At 44.8% G+C, this 13,334-nt stretch overlaps 1 protein-coding gene across 1 annotated transcript in view; it reads right to left on the bottom strand.

The window, feature by feature from the left end:
* Window positions 1–13,334, bottom strand: part of OGA (O-GlcNAcase) — a 182,125-nt gene that overhangs the window by 148,004 nt on the left and 20,787 nt on the right. Inside the window, exon 3 of the mRNA XM_029610211.1 lies at window positions 6,916–7,013. Coding sequence (XP_029466071.1) covers window positions 6,916–7,013 — 98 coding nt within the window. The remainder of the gene's footprint in view (window positions 1–6,915; window positions 7,014–13,334) is intronic.

Genomic DNA, 13,334 nt, shown 5'->3' with positions numbered 1-13,334 from the left:
AAGGAAAGAAAGAACTGGGAATGCCTTTTCGGAATGTTAGTCCTTTGCTAAAGCTCTTTTACAATCTAACATGTGCTTTCTGACTGAAAGCGTTTTAGGGAAGAAAGTTGGCAAGGTTATGGATTGATTTAAATGAAAAACTAAAACTACCTTCGGAAGGAAGGATGGATGAGTTTGTAAGGTGACCTTGTCGTGATAGAACTGAAGGGAAGGAGAATAGTAAACTAGCACCTGAAGTTCGCTGACTCGTCGAGCCGAGGTTATTGCTACCAGGACTACTACTTTCTATGTGAGAAATTTTAATGAAGATGTTTGCATTGGTTCGAAAGGCGGAAGCATCAGCACTTCCAAGACCACATTTAGGTCCCATGGTACGGCTGGTCGTGTGGTCGGAGTCTCAAGACGCCCTTCATGAAACAAGATACAAGGGGGTGAGTGGATATGGAGGCTCCCTATATGGAAGGATGGTACGCCATTATGGCACTGAGGTGCACTCTTATGGAGGAAACAGCTAGTCCAGAAATGTACAGTAAATGTAGGTATTTGAGTAACTGTTCCAATCGTGGGGGTGAAAGATTCTGCTGAGGCAGTCGGCCTTCATATTTCTTATTCCTAGCTGGTAGGTTGCCTGCAGTTGTATCAAGTGAGCTAGCGCCCATTCCAGTATCAATACTGATTTCTTGCACAGATTCTTGGAACCGGACCTGCCTTGTTTATGTAGAACATGGCCACTTAATTGTCCGTTTATACCATCACTGATTTGTGTTGAAGAATGTGCGAGAAGGCGCGGATTGCATATCGTATGGCGCGTAGTTCTAATAGGTTGATCTAGAATGGAGAAATTACTTACCTGATATTGTTTTCCTTAGTGTAGACACCGATAGACTCAGGACCAGTGGGTTATGTGCTCTTCTGCTAGCAGATGGGAGACTGAGTCAGATTTCAAAGCCGACATCACTCTAGATATACCCCTGCAGTAACTTCAGCTCTTCAGTATTCTCTTCAAAAAGCCATTGGGGATATATATCTTTGCTTACATAACTTGATTAAAACTTGATTGAACTGGTTCAACTGATTTCAAAACTGGAGATCGCCAGTGCACTCAACCAATTAACGCCGACACTGGACAACTGTGGATGTCTTGAACTAGGGGTAGGCACTCTGTTGGTAAAATAATCTCGTGTCCACCATAGAGTCCACTCCTCCCAGCCTAGGGATGGTCTCTGATCAAGGCATCTCGTCCTATGAACTACAGGGTAATTGATATTTTCAGGGGCGCTCCTGAATTTATACATATATTGCAGGTCGAAAAGAAATATGATGCATAGCAGTGTTTCCCCCCTCCTCCCCCCATAATAAAAACCATACTTCTGTCCTCCATTGTAAGGAGACCACCTGTTCCACCTCCCTCCAGCTCCCCCACCGGCATTGTGAAAGATATAAACACTGAACTTACTATGGAAACAAAAACAGTGCTCTATGCATACCCTGTTAACATACATACAATGTGGTCAATTATCCAGAGAGGATCCCTTCAACATACAGACAGATAAAGCCATTCACCCTCTCTGTGGAAATTTTCACCTGGAGTCCACTTTATCAATTATAAACTGTTTAACCGCTTCAGCAGAGTCAAAACTGTGCCATGTTCCATTGTGTTCCATTCGGAGCAGAGCTGGATATTGTAAACTAAATCTCATTTTTCTTTTAAACAAATCAGCACAGATAGGAGAAAATTCTCTACGTTTGGCCGACACAGCTGCAGAATAATCTTGGAATTTCATTATTCTATTATTCTCATAAAGTAAAGAATCACATTTGCGGTATGCTTGCATGAAGACAGTTTTTTGTCCAAAATTCAGAAGACGGGCTATTACCACTCTAGGTTTGGGAGCCTCCGGTTTTTCCACCCCCAATCTGTGTGCTCTTTCAACAATAACTTTCCTGCAAGCTCTGGCAGGCCCAATGCTGCAGGCAGCCACGTTTCTAAAATATGAGCAAGCTCCCTGTCAGCCACCGACTCAGGTATCCCCACAAACCTCAGATTGTTCTTGCGCGATCTTGTTCTCTAGATCCTCCACTTTGTCTTCTAAATCGGAGATTTTCTTGGTCATTGTGCCTTGAGCTTGTAAAAGGCATTGCGTTTCTGACTCCACATCGGCGATACGTTGCTGGGTGTCAGCCACTTGCTGTTTTATTTCTAGCAGTGTTTCATTGCCCAAATTAATTTTTTGCACCAAATCGCTAAAGCGTGGCTCCAGGGCTTTCACTACGGCCACAGTGACGTCTCCCACGATGTCTGGTTTTTCCATCGCAGCGCCGGGGCTTGGGGGGGCCGGCGGCCATTTTGGCCTCACTCTGCCGGCCCGTGATTTTATCTTCCCTTGCGGTTTAGCTGACATGGTGGGATCTTCGTTGCGATCTTCTTGTTGGTCTTCTGTGTTCCCTGCTCTATTGGGGACGCCACCTTGGTTGCGATTTCGGTGCCGAAAATGCTGCAAAGCGGTGGGGGAGCCGGGAGCACGGTCTGCACACAGCCTACTGGCTCATCAGGTCATGTGGTCTCCAATCAGTTTTAAAACTTTAGTAACTTAATAAAATTAAGATGCAGACAGAAGTACAGCAGCGAGTTATGGGATATCCAGTCTTTTGCACCAAATGCTATATATATGATTATCTATCTGTTGATATTTTATGTGTGTGTGCCCAGTGCAAAAAGCTTCTGGCTCTCAGAGAACGAATCCAATCTGTGGAGAGCAGAGTGGCAGACCTGGAGGAGAAGATGCTGACAGAGGTATATTGAGACCACCTTCAGGAACCTAGTACAGCAGTCCCAAATCCAGTCAAGCAGCCCCTTATGCTGCTTTGGAGGAGCAAGATCACCTGGCAGGAGCTCATAATCTTGGTGTGGCAAGAAGTGATCCTATAACTAGGACCTGCCCTCCAGGTGATGCCTTACCCTCTGGCACCAAGGATGTGTCTCCAGGGTGGTGTGACCAAGAGGGTAGAATGTAGATTATAGTGGGCGATTTAATCATTATAAATATAGATAGCTGGGTGGATATGAATCACTTAGTAACTTGATGCCTGGTGCAAAGGTAACGAACCTCACGCACCACTAGACAAGACTTTAGAGTGCTGGGGAGGAGCAGACTCTCGTGGTACATGTGGGTATCAATGAATTAGGAAGGTGCAGGAGGGAGGTTCTGATGGCTAAATTTAGTCTCTTAGGTAGGAAACTAAAATCCAGAACCTCCAGGGTTGCATTCTCAGAAATGTTCCCTGTTCCTTGCGCAGGACCCAAGAGGCAGGCTGAGCTGTAGAGTCTCAATGTGTGAATGAGACTATGATGCAGGGAAGAGGGTATCAGATTTGTTAGGAACTAGGGAACATTCTGGGAAAAGGGGGGGGGGGGGGGCCTATTCCGGCAGGATGGGCTCCATCTTAACCACAGCGGAATCAGGCTGCTGGCACTAACTTTTAAAAAGGAGATAGAGCAATATAGCAAATCTTATGTTCTTATATTAAGTATACACTTTCTGCAATGATGTGTAGAAAATACAAATCATGCAGTTTATCCCTGTATTGTTTTGTAGTATTATATACTGCTGCAAGTGTGCTATCTTAAAAAAAAAAAAAAAAAAAAAAAAAAAGCGCAACAAGTTTTCCTGAGCAAAATAAAAGCATTCAATTAGCTGAACCTGTCATTGTCCATTCCATGTGACAAATGACAATGTCTTGCCCTCAAAACCATGCAATCCGAAGTCAAAGGTTTCTATAAATCCCAGGAAGTCACAAAGATCTAGGAGTTGGAAACATTAGAAAACTTGGGCACTAGCCAATTTTTTATCTTGGTACATAACTATACTGCTGAAGTACAGCATCTTTTCAGATACTCAGATATGAATGATTTAATTTCATATATAAATCACAAATACCACTAAAAACAGTGGCATCCATGAGGTGCACTGTGCTGGGGGGATCCAAGATGGCAGATTGATAGTTGGTAGCGTGGTGTCTCTGTCGGGCGATTGCCTTAAAATATTGGTACCAGCTTATTTTTCTTCTTGAATGGTCAGAAAGCGAAAACCAAGGTCCGGGCCTTACCTTGCATCGGGCCCTCCGACGATCCCCTTGCCGGGCCCGATGGACGCTCACATCTTGCGCAGCAGCCCAGCATCGGGGATCCAGCTGCTGGAGGGAGTGGGAAGGGAATAGGAGCTCCCCTCTCTCCCTGGCCTTCTTTCACCTTTGAGCCCTGTCGAGGGAACACTGCCCGGCAATCCTGCAGCAGTTAGAGTTGCCCAGGAGTCGGGGGAGACGTCAACAGGCCTGGGAACAGGAGTGCCGTTTCCAGCAGGTAACGACGGGGCAATGGCGGCAGCTGCGAGTCCAGGTTTCGAATGAGGACAGCCGGGATAGGGTACTTTATGAGATGTCAGACTGGGAGGCATTGAGAGCAATGGTAACGGTATTGAAATCTTACCATTACTACCATCTTTAACGCTACCTGCTGTGCAGAGACCCTCAATTTTCTCACTGGAGACTATTTGGGAAGCTATTATGGATTTGTGAAGTTCAATTTCTCAACAGCTTTCTCCTTTGGCATTGAAATATATGATCTGGTGGAAAAAGTCTCTGTTTTGTCAAATACAACTGCTGAACTGGGTCAACAATTTTCAGCTATACGTGATCAAGTGAACTCTGTTCAACAGTCTCAGGCTGCTCTGATTAAAGAAAATGTTATCAAAAATTGAAAACCTTGAAAATACTGTGAGAAATAGGAATCTTAGATTTATTAATTTTTCTAAAATATCCCTAATATCTCCTAGAGAGATGTTTAGGAGATATTTAATGGAGATCCTATATGTTCCTGAAAACTCAATTCCTCCAGTTTCTAAAACATACTACCTACCACAGTTTAAAAGGGCTGTTGATATACAAGGAGATGGAATGATACCTTTAGTTCCAGCAGTGGAACCAACTGTTGATGTGTCTACTATGCTTGAGACATCGGATAGAGTTGGCAGTTTCAGCTATGCTTATTGTGACGTTAGCTCTTGAACCTGACAAGGATTGGCTACTGAGACTTTACTTTTGTCACAGATCAGAATTGTTTCTATAGCTTAAAGTTAGGGTCTTCCCAGATGTCTCCAGGCAGACTCAAAAAAAGAGGAGACAATTTCTTTTGATGCGACCGCAGATTCAGCAAATAGGGGGTATTTTCTTCTTGAAATTCCCATGCAAATGAACATAAGAAATTGCCATACTGGGTCAGACCAAAGGTCCATCAAGCCCAGCATCTTGTTTCCAACAGAGGCCAAAACCAGGCCACAAGAACCTGGCAATTACCCAAACACTAAGAAGATCCCATGCTACTGATGCAATTAATAGCACTGGCTATTCCCTAAGTAAAATTGATTAATAGCCATTAATGGACTTCTCCTCCAAGAACTTATCCAAACCTTTTTTGAACCCAGCTACACTAACCACATCCTCTGGCAACAAATTCCAGAGCTTTATTGTGCATTGAGTGAAAAAGAATTTTCTCCGATTAGTCTTAAATATGCTACTTGCTAACTTCATGGAATGCCTCCTAGTCCTTCTATTATTCGAAAGTGAAAATAACCGAGTCACATCTACTCGTTCAAGACCTCTCGTGATCTTAAAGACCTCTATCATATCCCCCCTCAGCTGTCTCTTCGCCAAGCTGAACAGCCCTAACCTCTTCAGCCTTTCCTCATAGGGAAGCTGTTCCATCCCCTTTATCATTTTGGTTGCCCTTCTCTGTACCTTCTCCATCGCAACTATATCTTTTTTGAGATGCGGCGACCAGAATTGTACACAGTATTCAAGGTGTGGTCTCACCATGGAGCGATATAGAGGCATTATGACATTTTCCGTTCTATTAACCATTCCCTTCCTAATAATTCCTAACATTCTATTTGCTTTTTTGACTGCTGCAGCACACTGAGCTGACGATTTTAAAGTATTATCCACTATGATGCCTAGATCTTTTTCCTGGGTGGTAGCTCCTAATATGGAACCTAACATCGTGTAACTACAGCAACGGTTATTTTTCCCTATATGCAACACCACCTTGCACTTGTCCACATTAAATTTCATCTGCCATTTGGATGCCCAATCTTCAAGTCTTGCAGTCTGCTTGTGATTTAACTACTCTGAATAATTTTGTATCATCTGCAAATTTGATAACCTCACTCGTCGTATTCCTTTCCAGATCATTTATATATATATTGAAAAGCACCGGTCCAAGTACAGATCCCTGAGGCACTCCACTGTTTACCCTTTTCCACTGAGAAAATTGACCATTTAATCCTACTCTCTGTTTCCTGTCTTTTAACCAGTTTGTAATCCATGAAAGGACATTGCCTCCTATCCCATGACTTTTTAGTTTTCATAAAAGCCTCTCATGAGGGACTCTGTCAAACGCCTTCTGAAAATCCAAATACACTATAATTCTTATATTTTTTATGACCCTCCTCATTAACCCAATTTTTGATTGGGAAAAAACCATGTGCTGTCGATAACCTCCAGTCGTAAACATACTCGATGTTCCCCATTAGATAGTACGGCTGCTGTTTTGACTATTGTTTTCTTTTTATGGTTTACTTTGGGTTGGGGATTGTATCTCTCTCCTGTTTGAGGAGTTGTATAAAGGATCTGAGTATGTAATAATTTTCCTATTCTATGAAGTAACAGTTTATTATTATCTTCACTCATTTTCTTATTTCTGTCAAGATGTCTTGTATATTTTGAAACTGTATAAATAAAATAAAAAAAATAGTGGCGTCCACAAAACTAATACAATACCAGTGATACAGTCCACTATTCATAAACAGTTTTCTATAATATTAACAGGGATAATTTAAAAAATAAAATAAAAATGCTTACCAGCTTCCTCCACAGAGTACATTTCTCTCCAGAACATTCTGTGCTTATAGTCATCTTTTGGTGCATACAAGTACGTATTTAACCCCCATTTCTGAAGCCTGAAGAAAAAAAAGTGAGAATATTCTCCAATTTTCAACAAAATTTCACCCAATTTAAAATATACACTACCAAGATTAACAAATCTCAATTTATTTTTGCATTTAACGCATGCATTTACAAATTTTCCAACTGATTCAGCAAGCATTGCCTCCTACCTTGGTCCTATAGCAAAAATTCTTAAAGCACAATCCAGACAAAAATATCAACACATATCCAGTACTTCATGTGACTTAAGTCATGATTAGATTTTAGCATACACTACATTTAGATTTCTGTCCCGATAAGACTACAGTAAAGCTTTTCCTCAGCTTCTTCCAGTTGGAAGTACACCTTAGATGACTAAAGGTTTCTACACAGCACATCCTCCCCCCTCATTAATAAAATTTTTAAATCTTTTAAATGACTAATCTCCACCTATCTTGAAGTATGAAGTTATTAATGAGAATTTTCATAACGGGCATCTGGCTTGCAAGCAACTCTTCAAAAGGAATGGGGCTGCAGTTGTGGACTTTGCACTAGCTTTATAGCAAGTGCATAATGAATGCTGAAATCGGAGGAATTTGAAACTGAAATCCCCATGCGTTCTGCTTCTCCCTGCCCCTTTGCAGTAGAGGTAAAAGTATCCACACTGAGAAATAGCAAGTTTCCTGCCCATAATCAGTGTTTTCCGCAGATACCAGGTCAAAATTAGCCATTACATATGGGTGATGTTAATCAGCGGCAACCAGACTCCAAGCTAGTTGAGCTTTGAGCATGTGCGCGAGTTCCTGCACCAGTATTATCTCGTGATCCTCAATCTATATAAGAACATAAGAAATGCCATACTGGGTCAGACCAATGGTCCGTCAAGCCCAGTACCCTGTCTCCAACAGCGGCCAATCCAAGTCACAAGTACCAAAACATGAGATAGATCAAAAGCTACTATTACTTATTAATTACTGTCATAGCAGTTAAGAACATGCCATACTGGGTCAGACCAAGGGTCCAACAAGCCCAGCATCCTGTTTCCAACAGTGGCCAATCCAGGCCATAAGAACCTGGCAAGTACCCAAAAACTAAGTCTATTCCATGTTACCGTTGCTAGTAATAGCAGTGTTATTATCTAAGACAACTTAATTAATAGCAGGTAATGGACTTCTCTTCCAAGAACTTATCCAATCCTTTTTTAAACACAGCTATACTAACTGCACTAACCACATCCTCTGGCAACAAATTCCAGAGTTTAATTGTGTGTTGAGTGAAAAAGAACTTTCTCCGATTAGTTTTAAATGTGCCACACACTAACTTCATGGAGTGCCCCCTAGTCTTTCTATTATCCGAAAGAGTAAAAAACCAATTCACATCTACCCGTTCTAGACCTCTCATGATTTTAATCACCTCTATCATATCCCCTCTCAGCCGTCTCTTCTCTAAGCTGAATAGTCCTAACCTCTTTAGTCTTTCTTCATAGGGGAGCTGTTCCATTCCCTTTATCATTTTGGAGTCCCTTCTCTGTACCTTCTCCATCGCAATTATATCTTTTTTGAGATGGGGCGACCAGAATTGTACACAGTATTCAAGGTGCAGTCTCACCATGGAGCGATACAGAGGCATTATGACATTTTCCGTTTTATTCACCATTCTCTTTCTAATAATTCCCAACATTGTTTTGCTTTTTTGACTGCCGCAGCACTCTGAACTGACGATTTCAATGTGTTATCCACTATGATGCCTAGATCTCCTTCTTGGGTAGTAGCACCTAATATGGAACCTAATATTGTGTAACTATAGCATGGGTTATTTTTCCCTATATACATCACCTTGCACTTGTCCACATTAAATTTCATCTGCCATTTTGATGCCCAATTTTCCAGCCTCACAAGGTCTTCCTGCAATTTATCACAATCTGCTTGTGATTTAACTACTCTGAACAATTTTGTGTCATCTGCAAATTTGATTATCTCATTCATCGTATTTCTTTCCAGATCATTTATAAATATATTGAAAAGTAAGGGTCCCAATACAGATCCCTGAGGCACTCCACTGCCCACACCCTTCCACTGAGAAAATTGTCCATTTAATCCTACTCTCTGTTTCCTGTCTTTTAGCCAGTTTGTAATCCACGAAAGGACATCGCCACCTATCCCATGACTTTTTATTTTTCCTAGAAGCCTCATGAGGAACTTTGTCAAATGCCTTCTGAAAATCCAAGTACACTACATCTACAGGTTCACCTTTATCCACATGTTTATTAACTCCTTCAAAAATGTGAAGCAGATTTGTGAGGCAAGACTTGCCTTGGGTAAAGTCATGCTGACTTTGTTCCATTAAACCATGTCTTTCTATATGTTCTGTGATTTTGATGTTTAGAATACTTTCCACTGTTTTTCCTGGCACTGAAGTCAGGCTAACCGGTCTGTAGTTTCCCAGATCGCCCCTGGAGCCCTTTTTAAATATGGGGGTTACATTATGGATTTATCCTCTAGGAACTTATCCAAACCTTTCTAAAACCCAGTTACACACTAACTGCTGTAACCGCATCCTCTGGCAATAAATTCCAGAGCTTAAATATGTGCCGAGTGAAAACATTTACTTCGATTTGTTTTAACTTGCTAACTTCATGGAGTGCCCCCTTGTCTATTATCTGAGAGAGTAAATTGGAGAAATTACTTACCTGATAATTTTGTTTTCCTTTGTGTAGACAGACAGATGGACTCAGGACCAATGGGTATAGTACTGTTAGCAGTTGGAGACGGATCAGATTTCAATTTGACGTCAGCCCCTAGTACATATACCGCTGCAGGAAGTGCAGCTCTTCAGTATTCTCCTCGAAAAGCATTGTGGATATGTGTGTGACAGACTGATTGATTAACTTTATAATTTGGTTAACTTGAATAAATTCATAACTTGGTTAAACGTTCAAACTTGATTAACTTGAACTGGTTGATTGACTATAGCTGGAGACCGCCAGTGTACTCAACCGGAAAGCGTCGACACCCGGCAGGGTGGATGCCCTAGGTAAATGAAAACGTGGCTTACCCTTGAATCATTTGAAAGACCATGCAAAACGGCAGCCAAGGGTGGGATGCTGAGTCCATCTGTCTACACTAAGGAAAACAAAATTATCAGGTAAGTAATTTCTCCATTTCCTAGCGTGTAGCAGATGAACTCAGGACCAATGAGATGTATAAAAGCTACTCCCGAACCGGGTGAGAGGCTGCCCGTGACCCACTTAGTATTGCCCTTGCAAATGCAGTGTCCTCCCGAGCCTGAACGTCCACACGGTAGAGTCTGGAGAAAGTATGGATGGAGGACCATGTAGACACCCTGCAGATCTCGGCAGGTGACAGCATTCTAGTTTCTGCCCAGGATACTGCCTGGGCTCTGGTAGAATGGGCCTTGACCTGTAGAGGTGGTGGCTTGCCAGCTTCTACGTAGGCTGCCTTGATGACTGTCTTGATCCAGAGGGCGATGGTTGCCCACGAGGCCGCTTCCCCTTGTCTCTTTCCGCTGTGAAGGACGAAAAGGTGGTCCGTTCTTCGTACGGGTTCCGACATTTCCAGGTATCTGGATAGGATTCTGCCGATGTTGAGGTGACGTAGACTACGGGCTTCTTCGAATTCTTCAAGCCATCCGTCATTGGTAGCGAGATGGTCTGGTTGAGGTGGAAGTGTGAGACCACTTTGGGGAGGAAGGAGGGAACCGTGCGTAGTTGGATGGACCCTGGGGTGAGCCTGAGGAACAGCTCACGGCAGGACAGTGCTTGTAGTTCCGAGATGCGGTGGTCTGAACACACTGCCAGCAAGAACACAGTGTTTAAGATTAACAGGCGGAGGGACAGGCCTCGGAGGGGTCTGAAGGCGGTTCCTGCTAGGAAGTCCAGGACGAGATTGAGACTCCACAGAGGTACCGGCCACTTTACTGGTGGGCGAATGTGTTTGACTCCTTTCAGGAAGCATGACACGTCCGGGTGAGAAGCTATGCTGTCGCCCTTGCTCTTGGAGCCGTAGCATGACAATGCGGCCACTTGTACCTTGATGGAGTTGAGGGACAGGCCCTTCTGTAGTCCATTCTGTAAGAATTCCAGGATCACGGGGACTTTAAATGAGCGTGGCTTGATGTTGTGGTCTTCGCACCAGGCCTCAAATACTCTCCAGATCCTTATGTACGTTAACGATGTGGAGAACTTGTGTGCTCGGAGGAGAGTGTCGGTAACCGCCCCCGAGTATCTGCTCTCTCTCAGGCGGGCCCTCTCAATGGCCAGACCGTAAGAGAATTAAGCTGGGTCCTCGTGGAGGAGCGGACCTTGTTGTAGCAGGTCCCTGTGTGGGGGCAGGGGTAGAGGGTTCCCTGCCAGCAGTCTTCTCATGTCTGCGTACCAGGGTCTTCTTGGCCAATATGGAGCCACCAGAAGAACTAGTCCCTTGTGTAGCTGTATCTTGTGAATGATCGCTCCCAATAGGGGCCACAGCGGGAAGCCATATAGTAGAGTCCCCGGTGGCCAGGTCTGTACCAGGGCATCGATCCCTTGGGACTGCGGTTCCCGCCTGCGGCTGAAGTATCTGGATATTCGGGCGTTGGATCTGTTTGCCAGAAGGTCCATGTCCGGTGTCCCCCACCGATTCACTATCCATTGGAAGGCTGCGGACGACAGCCTCCATTCTCCTGAGTCTAGACTTTCCCTGCTAAGGAAGTCTGCCGTGATGTTGTCTTTCCCGGCGATGTGGACGGCGGAGATCTCCTGGAGGTTTGCTTCCGCCCACGCCATCAGGGGGTCTACTTCTAGGGACACCTGTTGGCTCCTGGTTCGCCCCTGCCGGTTGATGTAGGCCACTGTCGTGGTGTTGTCCGACATTACTCTGACCGCTTTGTTTTGGAGTCTGTGAGCGAACCGCAGACAGGCTAGTCTGACTGCCCGCACTTCTAGGCAGTTGATGTTCCATCCAGTCTCTTCTCCGTTTACTGTCCTTGGGCGGTTAACTCCTCGCAGTGTGCTCCCCATCCTCGTAGACTGGCATCTGTGGTGAGTAGGGTCCAGGTTGGGGAGGATAGTCTTGATCCCCGGCTCATGTGGCTGGCCTGCAGCCACCACCGTAGTTGGGTCCGAACTCTGCCCGAGAGTAATAGACGTACGGTGTAGTTCTGGGACGGTGGGCTCCACCGTGATAGGAGGGAGCGCTGTAGGGGCCTCATGTGGGCTTGCGCCTATGGCACAACTTCCAGGGTGGATGCCATCAGCCAAAGGACTTGCAAGTAATCCCATATTGTGGAACGAGGATCGTTCAGCAAGGTTTGCAGCCGGTTCCACAATTTTGATCTCCTTGTGGGGGTCAGGCTGACCTTGTCCTCTTTGGTGTCGAATCGGACTCCTAGGTATTCCAGAGACTGTGAGGGCTGTAAGGAGCTTTTGTTTGTGTTGACCACCCATCCTAGGCTCTCCAGTAGGGTTATGACTCTGCTGGTTGCTTGGCGGCTTTCCTCCGGTGACTTTGCCCTGATCAGCCAGTCGTCCAGGTAAGGGTGAACGAAGATTCCTTCCTTCCTCAGTGTTGCCGCCACCACTACTATTACCTTGGTGAACGTCCGGGGTGCTGTGGCTAACCCGAAGGGTAGTGCCCGAAACTGGTAGTGACGGTTCAGGACTTTGAAGCGTAGGTAATGCTGGTGTTCCTGATGAACTGGGATGTGTAGGTAGGCCTCCGAAAGATCCAGGGATGTGAGAAACTCTCCCGGTTGTATTGCCCTTATTACAGATCAAAGGGTTTCCATGCGGAAGCAGGGAATCCTCAGGTGGCAGTTGACCGATTTGAGGTCCAGGATGGGCCTGAATGTTACCTCTTTCTTGGGGACGATAAAATAAATGGAATAATGCCCAGTATTTATCTCTTGTGGAGGTACTGGGGTTATGGCCTTTAAGGCCAGTAGCCTGGACAGTGTAGCTTCCATTGCTGCCCTCTTGGAGAGGTCGTGGCAGGGGCATTCCACGAACTTGTCCGGAGGGATTCGTAGAAAATCCAGGTAGTACCCCTCCCGAATGATGGCTAGGACCCACTTGTCCGAAGTTATATCGACACATCTGCGGTAGAACAGGGCTGGTCTGCCCCCTATGGCTTCTTCCCTTGGATGGGTCGGCTGAATCTCATTGTGGGGTGCAGCTGGGACCTGTAGCCGAGCTGGTTCCTCTCTTGTTGTGCTTGATCTGAAAGGACTGGTTCCTGCCCGTAGGGCGGGAAGCTCGATAGTTGCTCCTGTAAGGATTGAAGCACTGTGAACTTCTGCCCCTGGAGGACCTGGGGAAGGGTCGCTGGTTTCTCTTAGTCTTATCCTCCGGTAGGCGCGGC

This window comes from Rhinatrema bivittatum, chromosome 7 (assembly GCF_901001135.1).
Source record: "Rhinatrema bivittatum chromosome 7, aRhiBiv1.1, whole genome shotgun sequence".
Taxonomy (NCBI): Eukaryota; Metazoa; Chordata; class Amphibia; order Gymnophiona; family Rhinatrematidae; genus Rhinatrema; species Rhinatrema bivittatum.
This window is presented reverse-complemented; position numbering and strand designations above follow the sequence as displayed.